Source organism: Sarcophilus harrisii, chromosome 3, assembly GCF_902635505.1.
Source record: "Sarcophilus harrisii chromosome 3, mSarHar1.11, whole genome shotgun sequence".
In the NCBI taxonomy this organism is placed as follows: domain Eukaryota; kingdom Metazoa; phylum Chordata; class Mammalia; order Dasyuromorphia; family Dasyuridae; genus Sarcophilus; species Sarcophilus harrisii.
In genome coordinates, this window is record NC_045428.1 from 82,395,217 (window position 1) to 82,407,823 (window position 12,607).

Consider the following 12,607-nt stretch of genomic DNA (forward strand, 5'->3'; position numbering starts at 1 on the left):
GAGAAAAGTGAATGTTTGGGGAAATATGTTCCCATCTGCAAGGAGTTTGTGGTCTGATAGCTTACAATCTGTTGACATTTTTTTTTTTTGTCTTATGAACTGAAACCGTTTTTTAAACATTTCATCATTTATTTCATCAATAAAGATTGATTTGATTAAACTTTATTTGTGGGTACATTCCCATTTCCCAATGGGTACATTCCCATTTCCCATTCAGGAAAAATAACATTTGTCGTTAAGAAAATATCTTTATCCTTAGATTTTTTTGGAAATAGTTCCATTTATATAGGGTTTTAAAGTCTTACAAAGTACTTACCTCACAATAATCCAGTGGCACATATATGATCAAAATAAAATTGCTTGCCTTATCAAAGAAGAGGCAAGAAGGGAGAGAATTTAAAACTCATTTTTTTAATTGTTAAAAAAATTTAGCAAATGGGAAATATTTAATGGAATAAATTAAAATAATTTTTAAAAATAAAAATAAGTAGTTCTAGGAGAGAGCTAGAGCTTGTATTAATGCCCCCATTTTCCAGATCAGGACTTTGTTGTACAAATCAGACTCAGAATTTGAACCTAGATTTTCTGAATATAGCTCTACTCTGCATTGCATCAAACTGTTTCCCCCCTTCCATGTTGTGTTTTTTTTTTGTGTGTGTCTGTATGCACTCTTACATGCACTGTTTGCTAAGGTAAGAGCCTGCCCAAATGCTTATTTATTCATTTTTGCTGACTTCCATCCTCAGGCCACTTAGATCTGGCTTCTTATCCACTTGGAAGTGGATGCATGTAGGTACCTTACCTGTTTTTAGGTCATTACCTTACTGACATAGTCTAAAGAAATTTTCTTCTCCTAATTAGTTCCCTAAAAGCTCTGCCCTTCAACATGCCAGGGGTCTAGTTTTATCAACAATTGCTTAAAGAGGACATAAAAGGGTACTGTCAAGAACTTGGCAATTGTTTCAAAGAGGAGTCATTAGAAAAAAGAGCAGTGATTTTTGGAAAGAGAATAAATTTCCATGGCTTGTTGATTAATAGCTAATTGATTAGTATTGAGATTTTAGATTTTAGGGTTTTATTTATTTTTTAATATTCTTGGAAAAGATACTAAAACATCAAAGGCCAAAGTTGATAGAAATAAGTCCAGCAACTTGATCAACACTTTGGTATACTGATGGCTTACATTGGTATGGTAAATGGAAAGTATATTAAATGGAATGGATGCTAAATTGGTATGATAACTGAAAAGTAAGTTTAAAAATTTATTAATCTTTTTTTTTAATTTTGAGTTTCTATGTGCTAAACACTATGCAACTGTGCTTATTACCCTTTGATCCCCATTGGGTCTGTATACCATAAAAGAGGGAAAAAACAGCAACAACAAGGTTATATGATGATCAACTGTGATGGACTTGGCTTCTTTTCAACAATGAGGTGATTCAAGATAATTCCAATAGACTTGTGATGGAAAGAGCCATCTGCATCCAGAGAGAGAACCATGGAGACTGAGTGTGGATGAAAGCATAATATTTTCACCTTTTGTTGTTGTTTGTTTGCTTGCTTTTTTCCTTTCTCATTTTCCCCTCTTTTGATCTGATTTTTCTTGTGCAGTATGACAAATGTGGAAATATGTTTAGAAGAATTGTACATGTTTAAACTATATTGGATTCCTTGTCTAGGGGAGGAGGGAAGCATAAGAGAGGGAGGAAAATTTGGAATACAAGGTTTTGCAAGGTTGAATGTTGAAAACTGTCTTTGCATGTATTTTGAAAAATAAAAGGTTTTATTATAAAAAAAATAAAATTTTGAATTTTAAATTCTCTTCCTCTCTCCTACAATTGCCCTCTCCTTGAGAATCAATTTTATTTCATGATTTTTGTGAGGAAAACACTTTGTAAAATTTCAAACACTATATAAAAGGAGCTAATCTCAGGAAAGTTGATAAGGTAAATGGAAGTTTAAAATCTTGACATTTTATCATTTGATCTAGCAGTGTCACCACCAAGTTTGTATACAAAGAGACCATAAAAGAGGGAAAAGGATACATATGTGCAAAAATTTTTACAGCATCTTTTTTATGATGACAAGGAACTGGAAATTGAGTGGATGCTCATCAATTAATGTACACAGTAATAGCAAGATTGTGTGATGATCAGTTGTGATAGACTTGCTCTTTTCAGCAATGTGGTGATCCAAGGCAATTCCAAAAGACTTGTGATGGAAAATTCCATCTGCATCCAGAGAGAGAACTCTGGAGAACGAATGTAGTAGATCAAAGCATAGTATTTTCACCTTTTTTGTTTACTTTTTCTTTCTTGTGGTTTTTTCCCTTTTATTCTGATTTTTCTTTTACAAGACTAATGTGCAAATATGTTTAAAATAATTGTACATGTATAACCTATATCAGATTGCTTGCTGTCTTCAGGAAGTGGAGAGGTAAGGGAATGAGGTAGAAAAATTTGGAACTCAAAATTTTACATGAAAGTTGAAAAGTATCTTTACATGTAATTGGAAAAATAAACTAGTATTGAAGGGGAAAATTAAATAAAATCAAAATCAAAATCTTGGCAGTGTTAGCAGATGTGACCTTAAGCTACTCTGGTAGAAAGACCTTATTCATTTTCTCATGGTTCAGAGGTCTGTTATGATAAATGCTTTCCATAATGCCATTCCTTTTTCCCCCCTTCTTTCAGTTAAATTCTTCTCTAGGCTTTGGAGAATGGTTGTATGTTTCTGATCCAAAAGGCAACATCACTTTTTTTCTCTAACCTTCCCTAATAAGGCTCTCCTAATTCCCTATTTTGCTCTAGTGTGCTGGCCCCTATTAGAGCAGTTAAATTTTAATTGAATTTTTACCTTTATGTAAGATTTTTTAAAAGGTTGAATTTTTAAAAGTTTCCAGGCATAGAATAATGCTAAGTTGACAAAAAAGAAATAATAATGATATCCCTGTTTACTTTTTCTTGTCTGCTTCAGATGTCTCTTCCTCGACATGTTTCCTTTAATATTTCAGATGAAGGTGTAGAATTACCCTCAAAAACAGGTACATTATTATTAATATTTCAATACTTAACAAATTATAAATTATTGTATAATATTTAAATAATTGTCCTGGTAAAACCTGATACCAGAATTCAAGACATAAGCTTTTTTGTTAGTTTTGAGTTCAGAACCAGAAGTTTTGTCTATCATATTAAATGATAAATCTTATATAAGTAACATGAGATTAAAGTTTTGATGGGAAACCTTCTTTGAAAAATCAAATAGTAGGGGAAGCTAGGTGGTGCAGTGGACAGAGCACCAGCTTTGAAGTCAGGTGGACCTGAGATCAAATTTGGCTTCAGACATTTAACACCTCCTAGCTGTGTGACCTTGGGCAAGTCATTTAACCCCAATTGCCTCAACAACAACAAAAAAATCAAACAGTAGGAGAAATAGACAAATGTCTTAAGAGTTTTCTCTAACATTTTACACTGCTCTGTGACTTTATGAAATCGAATTTGAAATACTAGCAAACTAGCTACATTGTTTAATTAACCTATTGAAAAGGTGTTGAGCATAAGATTTCTAGGTGAAAGGGAGGAAAATACCATGGGAAAAATTTTATGCTTCCAGATGTGCTGTTCAGTGAATCAAGGGGCGGGGTACACAAGGAGGTATTATGAATGTGTTGTTCTTGATATGTTTGTCTTTCCTTTACAAAGAGGACCATAATGTCAGGGAGGTGATACCTTGATATGCAAGCTAGCTGGATTTCAGTGAAGAAGGGCTGGGCAAGGTCACCTGGCCCACTTCCCACTCCAGAGCCACCTGGGGTCAGTGACAAAATATAGATTGAGACAACTAGAGATGGCACTGGATGCAGTGGGAGACCTTGGCCTTTTAAAGCTAAGGTCTTCAACAAGTCTTAGTTTGACTGAGGCTGCACCAATTCAGTGATTAAGGCTGGGTAACAGTTGAGGCAAAGAATAATTTGTTTCACCTAGTCCAAAAAATATTAAATCGGGGAGGGCAAGGAGACTCTCAGGGTTTCTGGCCAAAAAAGAAATGATTGCAGTTTACATTCAATCTGAGACAATCAGGACCCAGAGACTACTTGGGGCTTTGCCTGAGACTTATTGGTCAATCTATGAGAGTCAGAGTGGTTTTGGTTTAAAGGATGTCTTTAAAAAAGAAAGGTTCAGAGATTCAAAAGAAAAAAATTTCTAAGAGTATCTGTAGCTACATCTACACTATGTAGACCAACTGTCATCAATATATCTTCATTATCCCAAGGCTTTGAAGATTAGGGGTCCTAACTAACTTCCTTAGTCCTATTGCAAACAAATTCAAACCTTAAACTGCTCTGATCTCTCTAATCCAAAATTGCTGCCTTCTGAAGTGAAAACCACTTTTCCCAGCCTCATTTTCCCTCCTCATACTTCTATCTTCACCCAGCCCAAGTCAACCACATTCTAGTGATAGAATCAAAGAAAAATTGGAAAGAAATTCAAAAGTCTAACCCATGCCTGACAAAGAATTCCTAGGCATTCTATGTGTCAGACAAATGTTCAACTTAACCTTTTCATGAAAATGTCCTATAAGAAAAAAGCCATGGTTTGGCCCAGATCGTGAAGGGTTTTTAAAACCTAAACAAAGGAGCTCATATTTTATCCTAAATACAGTAGGAAACTACCAGAATTCACTTAATGGGATAGATAAGTGAAGAAAAATTAAGACTGAGAAAAGATAGGTTTTATAATTAAAAGATTGTTAGTTTCAGTGATAAAAGAAACCAGACTGCAAAGGGTTGAAGAATGGAGAGTGCAATGATGAAAAAAAAAAGTGGAGGCAATGAATGTAATCAGCTTTTTCAGGAGAAAAAAGAGTTTCTTTTGAATTAGATATAGCTTTTCATAGCCATATTGCAGTTGTAATTCCCTTTCCAAGTTTCAATGCTACTCATGAGGTTAAATATATTTCTTTGCATTAGAATTTCTAATTAATCTTGCCTTTTAGCTATACTTTTTGCAAAGTGTTAAGTCATGAGAATTGATAGTGACAATAATTATCTAATTTAGCATGGTTCATTATGATTGATCTGATCTTACAAGGAGATGTTATGGGCCAGAACTTGAAACAAGGTGATAACTCAATGGAATTGATGGAAGCAATGCTTGTGTTCTTGGGTTTGCACCTTTAAGAATTCACACATTAGAGCTCACACATTGGAGTTCTGGGAGATTCACAAGTCAGAAACCCATAATCCCACTCTCGGAGGAGGAGTCAACCTTTTATACTGAGCATAAAAAGAGCTTCAGTCAGTCAGAGAGTCAGTTCAGAAGAACCCAAGAGTCGGAGCTGAGCTAGAGCCAGAATTTACTTTGGAAGATTGACAGAGTAAGAGTTCAGTTCGGGAGATTGAGAAGCTAATCTGCAGTCGAGCAGAACCAAGATTCAGAGAGAGGTTGAAGTTAGCAACAAGAGCCCTCAGAACCAAAGAAAGCTAACTGCGCTATTTTGAAAGAAACAATAAAGAACTACTTTAACACCTGGCTGCATTTGAAGTGATTATTGAACTGAACCGAAACTAAGGCTGCCTCCAGAAAACCTCCCCAAGAAACCTCACAGAGAACCATCATATATTTTAGAAAAAAGAAGAGAGCACCATATTTGTATACAGCTATCTGAAAACACAAGTCTCAAAACTATATTTTTATTAGATAATTAGATAAAAATTAGATAATTTTTCAACAATGACTCTTGCAAAACCTTGTATTCCAAATTTCCTCTTCTTCCCCTCTTCCCCTCCTCTAGATGACAAGTAATCCAATATATGTTAAACATATTAAAAAATGTTAAATCCAATATATGTATATATAGTTATACAATTATTGTGCTGCAGAAGAAAAATTAGAGCAAAGAGGAAAAAAGAGAAAGAAAACAAAATTAAAGCAAATAACAAAAAGAGTGAAAATTTTTATGTTGTGATCCACACTCAGTTCCCACAGTCCTCTCTCTTGGGTACAGCAACTGTCAGATCACTTTGGAATTTGACCATCAGAAAAGAGTAATCTTTTTTTTAGATTTTTTGTAAAGTTTTTTTTTTTTTTAAATATAAGACTGAATTCAAGCAGCTTCAGATTCTGCAAGTTAATGATTTAAGATTATAAGCAAAGGATTATCTATTTGTCTATCATCTATCTATCTGTCTATATGTACACGTATATATACTTACATAAAAATACATATATATGTAATAAGTTTTATAAAAATACAAGCAATCATACATCTCCACTTCTTTCTGTATTTCTTTATAATAATCCTTTCCCATGTCTTCCCACCTCACTTCCCATTTCCTATCTATATTATTAAAAACCATATAGTAAGTGACTAGTTACATGACACCATGTTGGGCACTAAAAAATTAGTACTTAACAAAATTAAATTTGCTCCCTGCCTTTAAACATCAATAGCCAACAAAGTTTTTGGAAATAAACTTATTCAGGAGGATTCTGGGAAGATGGTGGAGTATGCCAGAAAATTTCAAGTCTCCACATTTTCCCCCAAACAGAAAAAATTTGTGTCTCAGGGCAAACATAGACTGCTGAAAAACAAATAAGACTTGGGGTAGAACAGGGGTCTACCTGCAATAAGCAGTAAGCTAAGAAGAATTCCAGAACAGGAATTAAACAATGTGAAGTGCAAACAGTTCCAGGCTAGCTCTACTGAAACTGCAAGAGGGAAACCTTAGTTAGGTTGGCTGGAGCCTCAGCCTGAACCATAAGCTCTTTCATCTCCTAGACAGCATGGGATTGTTGGGGTATGGGTCCAGGGAACATTTGCTGATTAGGAAAGCCTACGCCTAGCTGTGCTGCAGAGACATGGCCTTGGATGAGAAGGAATCAGCACAGCCTGTGAGTACAGAAGCAATGGAACAAATGCCTGCTAGCACTTGCAGGAGGGTGAAGCTCTTGGTTTAGGGTTCCAGGAGGTCAGAGCTGAAGTGAAATTCAAAGGCACTATTTCTCCCAACCCTAGATTAAAGGCGCTTATACTAATAGTTATTACTATTATTTTTCAATGAACAAGCAAAGAAAAAACTAAACCATAGAAACTTACTGTGGGAATAGGGAAGACCAAGGTTCATCTTCAGAGGAGGGTGGTGAAGTAAAAAAAAAAGCCTCTTCTGCCCCCAAAGAAAAAACATTAAATGGCTCCCTGCTCAGAATTTATAGAACTCAAAAAAATGTCAAAAATCAAATGAGAGAGATTAAGGGAAAACTTTTTTTAAAAAGACCAAGAAAAGCAAGATTATGGAAAAAAGTTAACTAGAAAAGGAGAGGAAATAATTCTTTGAAAATTAGAATTGGGTGAGAAGAAGGTATAAGACACCAAGAAATAATAAAAAATATAAAGAATGAAAAAACAGAACAGAATGTGAAACATAAGAAAAACAACAGATCTGGATAATAGATCAAGAAGAGAAAATGTAAGAATAACTGGACTACATGAAAGCTGTAACCAAAAAAAGAATCTTGACACAATAAGACAAGAAATAAAATTGGGAGTGATAATAACAGGAAGAGAAAGTAGAAATAGAAAAATGAACCATTCACTATTGAGATCCTTTGTGGGAAAACACATAGGAATATTATTGCCAAATTTCAAAAATCCCAGATCAAAGACAAATTTTGCAAAAAACAAACAATAAATTCAAATATGCTGAAACTACAATTAGAATTATACAGGATTTACCAGCAGCCACAATAAAAGTCTACAGATCTTGGAATAATATATACCAGCAATCAAAAGAACTAGGTCTGCAGCTAAAAAATATCACATCCAGCAAAATTGTGTGTGTGTGCATATGTGTCCACACTTAACTGTAGCCTGCTTGGTGGGAGGGATGAAAGGGGAAAAAAATAAAGTAAAAAGTATGCAGCAGAGAACAAAAGAACAACCTACCAGGAAGCAAAGAAAAAAGTAGACACTCAATGAATAGATTTTCTGCTACTATTCTATATATTTTCTTGAAATAGAAATTTGTTATGTATTTTGAATCTCCCTAAGGGGAAAAAAAAGACCTACTCTGTTAACATTTAGTATCTACTCTGAGCAAGTAAGCATTGTACTAATTATCATGAATCCAAGACCAAAAATGACATAGTCCCAGTTATCTATCACTTCATAGTATGTATATAAGAATTACAAAGATGACATGTATATATCATACACATGCATATATACATATATATGCATACACTATACACATGTGCATATACAAACTGCATATTTGAAGACATATGTATTGTATTTTCATGCATGCATGTTTGTATATTCATACAGAATCCCATCCATATAAGTCTTTTCTATAATTCCTATATGTACTGTACAAATTCAGTTATATGGATATGAAGTTGTCAGATTCTGAGTATGGACCCAATGTACTTTCTGTTATATTACAGTACTTCTCACAGCTGCTGTAAGACATGTTACCACCACAACTAGAGTTGGCTAATTATTTCTTAATTCTTTCGTAGATGATGTGCTAAAAATTGAAGAACTTATTAGCCTGGATAGAGATAAAGACAAGGATGAGAAAAAGGAAAAGGACAAGGAAGGGGTAGATGAGAAGAATGAAACTGAAAATATTGAAACAGATGAAGAGAAAGAGGTAAATGGGGATCAATAATCCTACTAGTTTATTTAATCTTTAAAATTTAGTTTGACTTAATGTTTACTACAGATGATCTGCCATAGCAAAGATTTTCCTCAAAACCTTTCAAAGGAATGTGTGAATAAAATAAATTTAGTAAGCATCTGTTGTTTGATTATTTGCAGATTTAATAAGAATTGCCTAATAATAAATCACTAAATGTATGTAGCACAAAAAATTGTGTGTTGTATGTATTGTATGTAACACATATGACACTTGTATGTGTTAGGAAATATAGAATACTCATATAAGATGCAGAATAAAATACCCAAGAAATCAGATTGGTTGCCATTTTTATGATGTTAAGAAGTTTGCATATCAAGAAGTAATAACCTATAATTTCCTGAAATTTCATGAATGTGAAAATGAATAAAAATTCATTCCTTTGGGTCTTGAAGACTTTTTAAAGCTTAAGAATCTCTGGCAAACATAGATGTATTCTGTTGAATGACTAATTCATCCAAAAATATTCAGCTACTAAAGTACCAAAAAGATCTCTAAGTCTGTCCCACAGAATAGACACCCAAAGTATAACTATTTCAGGAATCTTTGTATACAAGGAGACCAATAAACTAATGAATTAGAGTGTAGGTAAACTACAGCAGAACTTCTTAAACTTTTTCTACTCATGACCCTTTTTACCTGAGAAATTTTTGTGACTCGGCATATAACTATATAAAATAGATATACAATATCAAACATTTACTAATAATAAATCATAATTTTTGACCCCACATTGTTACATGATCCCATGTTACATGCAACTCATATGGGATTGCAACCCACAGTTTAAAAAGCTTTGCTCTAGAGTGTGTGTATAGGGCAGGGTGTATTCAGATGAGTTTAATAGGGATAAGCTAAATTTGACAGGGAATATTCAGTCTTGGAAAATACTTGCTTTGCAATCAGCTATTTAAGAACTACAGTGAGCAAAGAGCAAAGCATAAACCATCATCTATGTGCCACTGTACACAATACTCCTCAATAAGTCCATCTTCATTGTAAAAAATTTGACTACTTACAACTGAAATAGCACTCTCAAGCCTACGAAGGGCTTTCCCATCCCTGGTAGTAATACACTACAAAGTTTCCTTGGAGGAAACTAAGAAGGGACTTTGACGTGGATGAGGTTATACACGAACCTAGTTATTGGAAATGGGACACATAGGCAAGACTTGCTTATCAGGAATAATAGCCCCATTTCACAGATGAATAGAATCAGAGAAATTAAGTGCTTAAATTCTAAGCTCTGTTGCTGAAACTCAAATTCAGTTATCTACTTGCAGTGGTTTGACAGTTGGTTTGAAACCTGACATTGAGGTATGTCAAAGAACTGGGATTTTGCCAGTATTCTTGAATTATGAATAGGTGCTGATTTAACTTGCATAAATCTAGGTCAGGATTAAGATATATTTGGGCTGTAAACATCAAGATCATCAGAGAGAGTTGAGTTTAGAAAATATATTGACTATAAAAACAAAAGCATTTCTGTGTATGTTCATATAGGCATATTTATAATGCAAAAGAGGAGAAAGAGGAAGGGGGGAGAGGGTTGAGAAGGGAGAAAGAAATAAAGATGAATTCTTCATATCATTAACTTAGGAGAGCAAGCTTACAAAGCCACTTTGACTACTGCTCCTTACACTTCCCTATCCCCATATGCACACTCCTATGTATATAGACATGAATACATCCTTTCCGTCTAGCTTTAACAAACATACTTGCTGTTTAAAGCATAGGACTTTATTTTTAAAATAACAAAGATGAATGAAACAACTGATGAAGCCAAAACTAATTTAGAAATACTACATAAAATTTATCTACAGAAAACCAAGGAACAACTTAGACGTGGAAAATTAATACAAGAACCCAATTACCAAAACTGGGGCATATGGGCAAGGTTTGCTTATCAGAAATAAGGCAAATCCCAGCTACTCGAAAGAACGAAGGTAAAGTGATAGAGAAAGAGTGTCCAAAAGGCTAATTTGTGCCAAATGGGGAGCTATGATCATTTTATTTCCCTTGCTTGGGGCATCATCACAGATGATGAGAAGTGGAAATATGAGGCTAAGATAAAGACAGGTAGGCCATTCCATTTGGAATGCCAAATTAAAGAGTTAGGATTTTATTTAGATATTGTTAAGGTCATACATACTATCAATTGTTTAATACTAGTAAAATAAAATTTGATTCAGTTATATTAACTGGAGAAGCACCATAGTGTAGAAGAATGAGTGCTGAATTTATAGTTGGAAGATCTGGCCTGGAATCCCATTTCAAACAATAATTGTGTGACCCTGAGCAAGTTGCTTTATGTCTGAGAGACACAATTTCCTCTATAGTAGGATGGGGATAATAATACTTGCACTATCTACTTCATAGAATTGCTGTGAGGAAAGTGCTCTGCAAATCATAAACTACTATATGAGTCTGAGCTATTGTTGTTGCCCAGGTAACCTAACTGTATTGCCAATTTGATTAACCTCATATGTAATGGTATTCCCTCCTTCCATCCAGTGCTATAATAATATATAATAAGATAGTAAATTGGAAAGTGCTCTGAAAAAAAGTAATGTATGTTATACTAACAAGAAGTGCTTTTTTCCACATGTGGACTGGTACCATGGATATATACTGAATATGCTAGATAACTTGAATCTACCTAACAACTGTTGTGACAGTTCTCATAATCTTCACTTAATAGCATAATGGGAATAAACTAAAAAATTATTGAAGTTGTTTCAACTTTCCCATTTTCTCCATTGTGAGTCAAATCATTGAAAAACTCATCTTAGCATAATGTCTGTCACATCATCATCAAGAGTTTTTCAGTCAAGTTTAGTCACATTGCATTGTGTCCAGGTATTTTTTTCTCCTCTTTGCTTTTGCTTGAATTGGTGTGCTGCTGTTCTTTTCTTTCTTTCTTTCTTTCTTTCTTTCTTTCTTTCTTTCTTTCTTTCTTTCTTTCTTTCTTTCTTTCTTTCTTTCATAATAGCCTTTTCCTTTGCGAATGATTTGAGATTACCAACTAAATAGGAAAATTTAAACTAAAATGTCAAAGAAGGCTGAACTGTAAACATCATTGTACTGATAAAGACTTTGATAACTGGAAAAACATGTCATATTGAAGTTTTATGTGAAAAATATTCTTAAAATAACCCTTTTAAACTGTGAATGAAGTACTATCATAAAAGAATTCAATGATCTCTGGGAAGAATTCTATAGTCTAAAACTGGAACTTCTTTTTTTCAAGATTATTATTAGAAATACATATATGGAGGATTTGGAGGACTTCACTTTTAGACCAACACGCCCTGAAAGCATTCCAATATTTCAAGGGGTAAGTCCTAAGTTATTATCCTAGTTTATCAATTGTTACATTTGTTATCTTTTTCCAGTGCATGTATATACATTTTTTAGGTATTTGAAGTCAAAATAGCATTTAGGTCTTAATTTATTGAATTGTTTATTGTTTGCTATGTTGATTATTGATTGAAAAAAGTAACACTGCTAAAAACTGATATACTAAATTAAAATAAATTAAAGCATGTATTTATCTAGTTCATATTTTTGAAAAATTAAAATATATGTAAGGTATATGATGTGAATGCTTAACTGATGGAATTCATCATTGCTCTTTTGATAGTAGTTACAGTATTACAGTAGCAATACATTGCCGTTACTAAATTGCTTGCAGATATAACATTAAAATATTATCATCATCACAGAACTTGTTTTGGCACCCTCCCTTATCATTGGTACATGAATTTGAGCCTTGATCAAATAATGAAGCTACATTATGACATGGTGCCACATTTTAGTGCAGGTTAAGTGGAGCACAGCAATTACTTCTGACACTTTGCCTTGAGGGCAGATGCCAAATTGCTTTACATTGGTCTTTTTGAAATA

The 12,607-nt window shown here is 33.7% G+C and overlaps 1 protein-coding gene across 3 annotated transcripts in view; it reads left to right on the forward strand.

Annotated features, from left to right (window-relative positions):
• C2CD6 (C2 calcium dependent domain containing 6) overlaps window positions 1-12,607 on the forward strand; it is a 128,610-nt gene that overhangs the window by 103,181 nt on the left and 12,822 nt on the right. For all 3 annotated transcript variants that reach the window (XM_031958327.1, XM_031958326.1, XM_031958329.1), the window contains exons 14-16: window positions 2,977-3,043; window positions 8,523-8,656; window positions 11,952-12,038. In XM_031958327.1, the coding sequence (XP_031814187.1) occupies window positions 2,977-3,043; window positions 8,523-8,656; window positions 11,952-12,038 (288 nt within the window). The remainder of the gene's footprint in view (window positions 1-2,976; window positions 3,044-8,522; window positions 8,657-11,951; window positions 12,039-12,607) is intronic.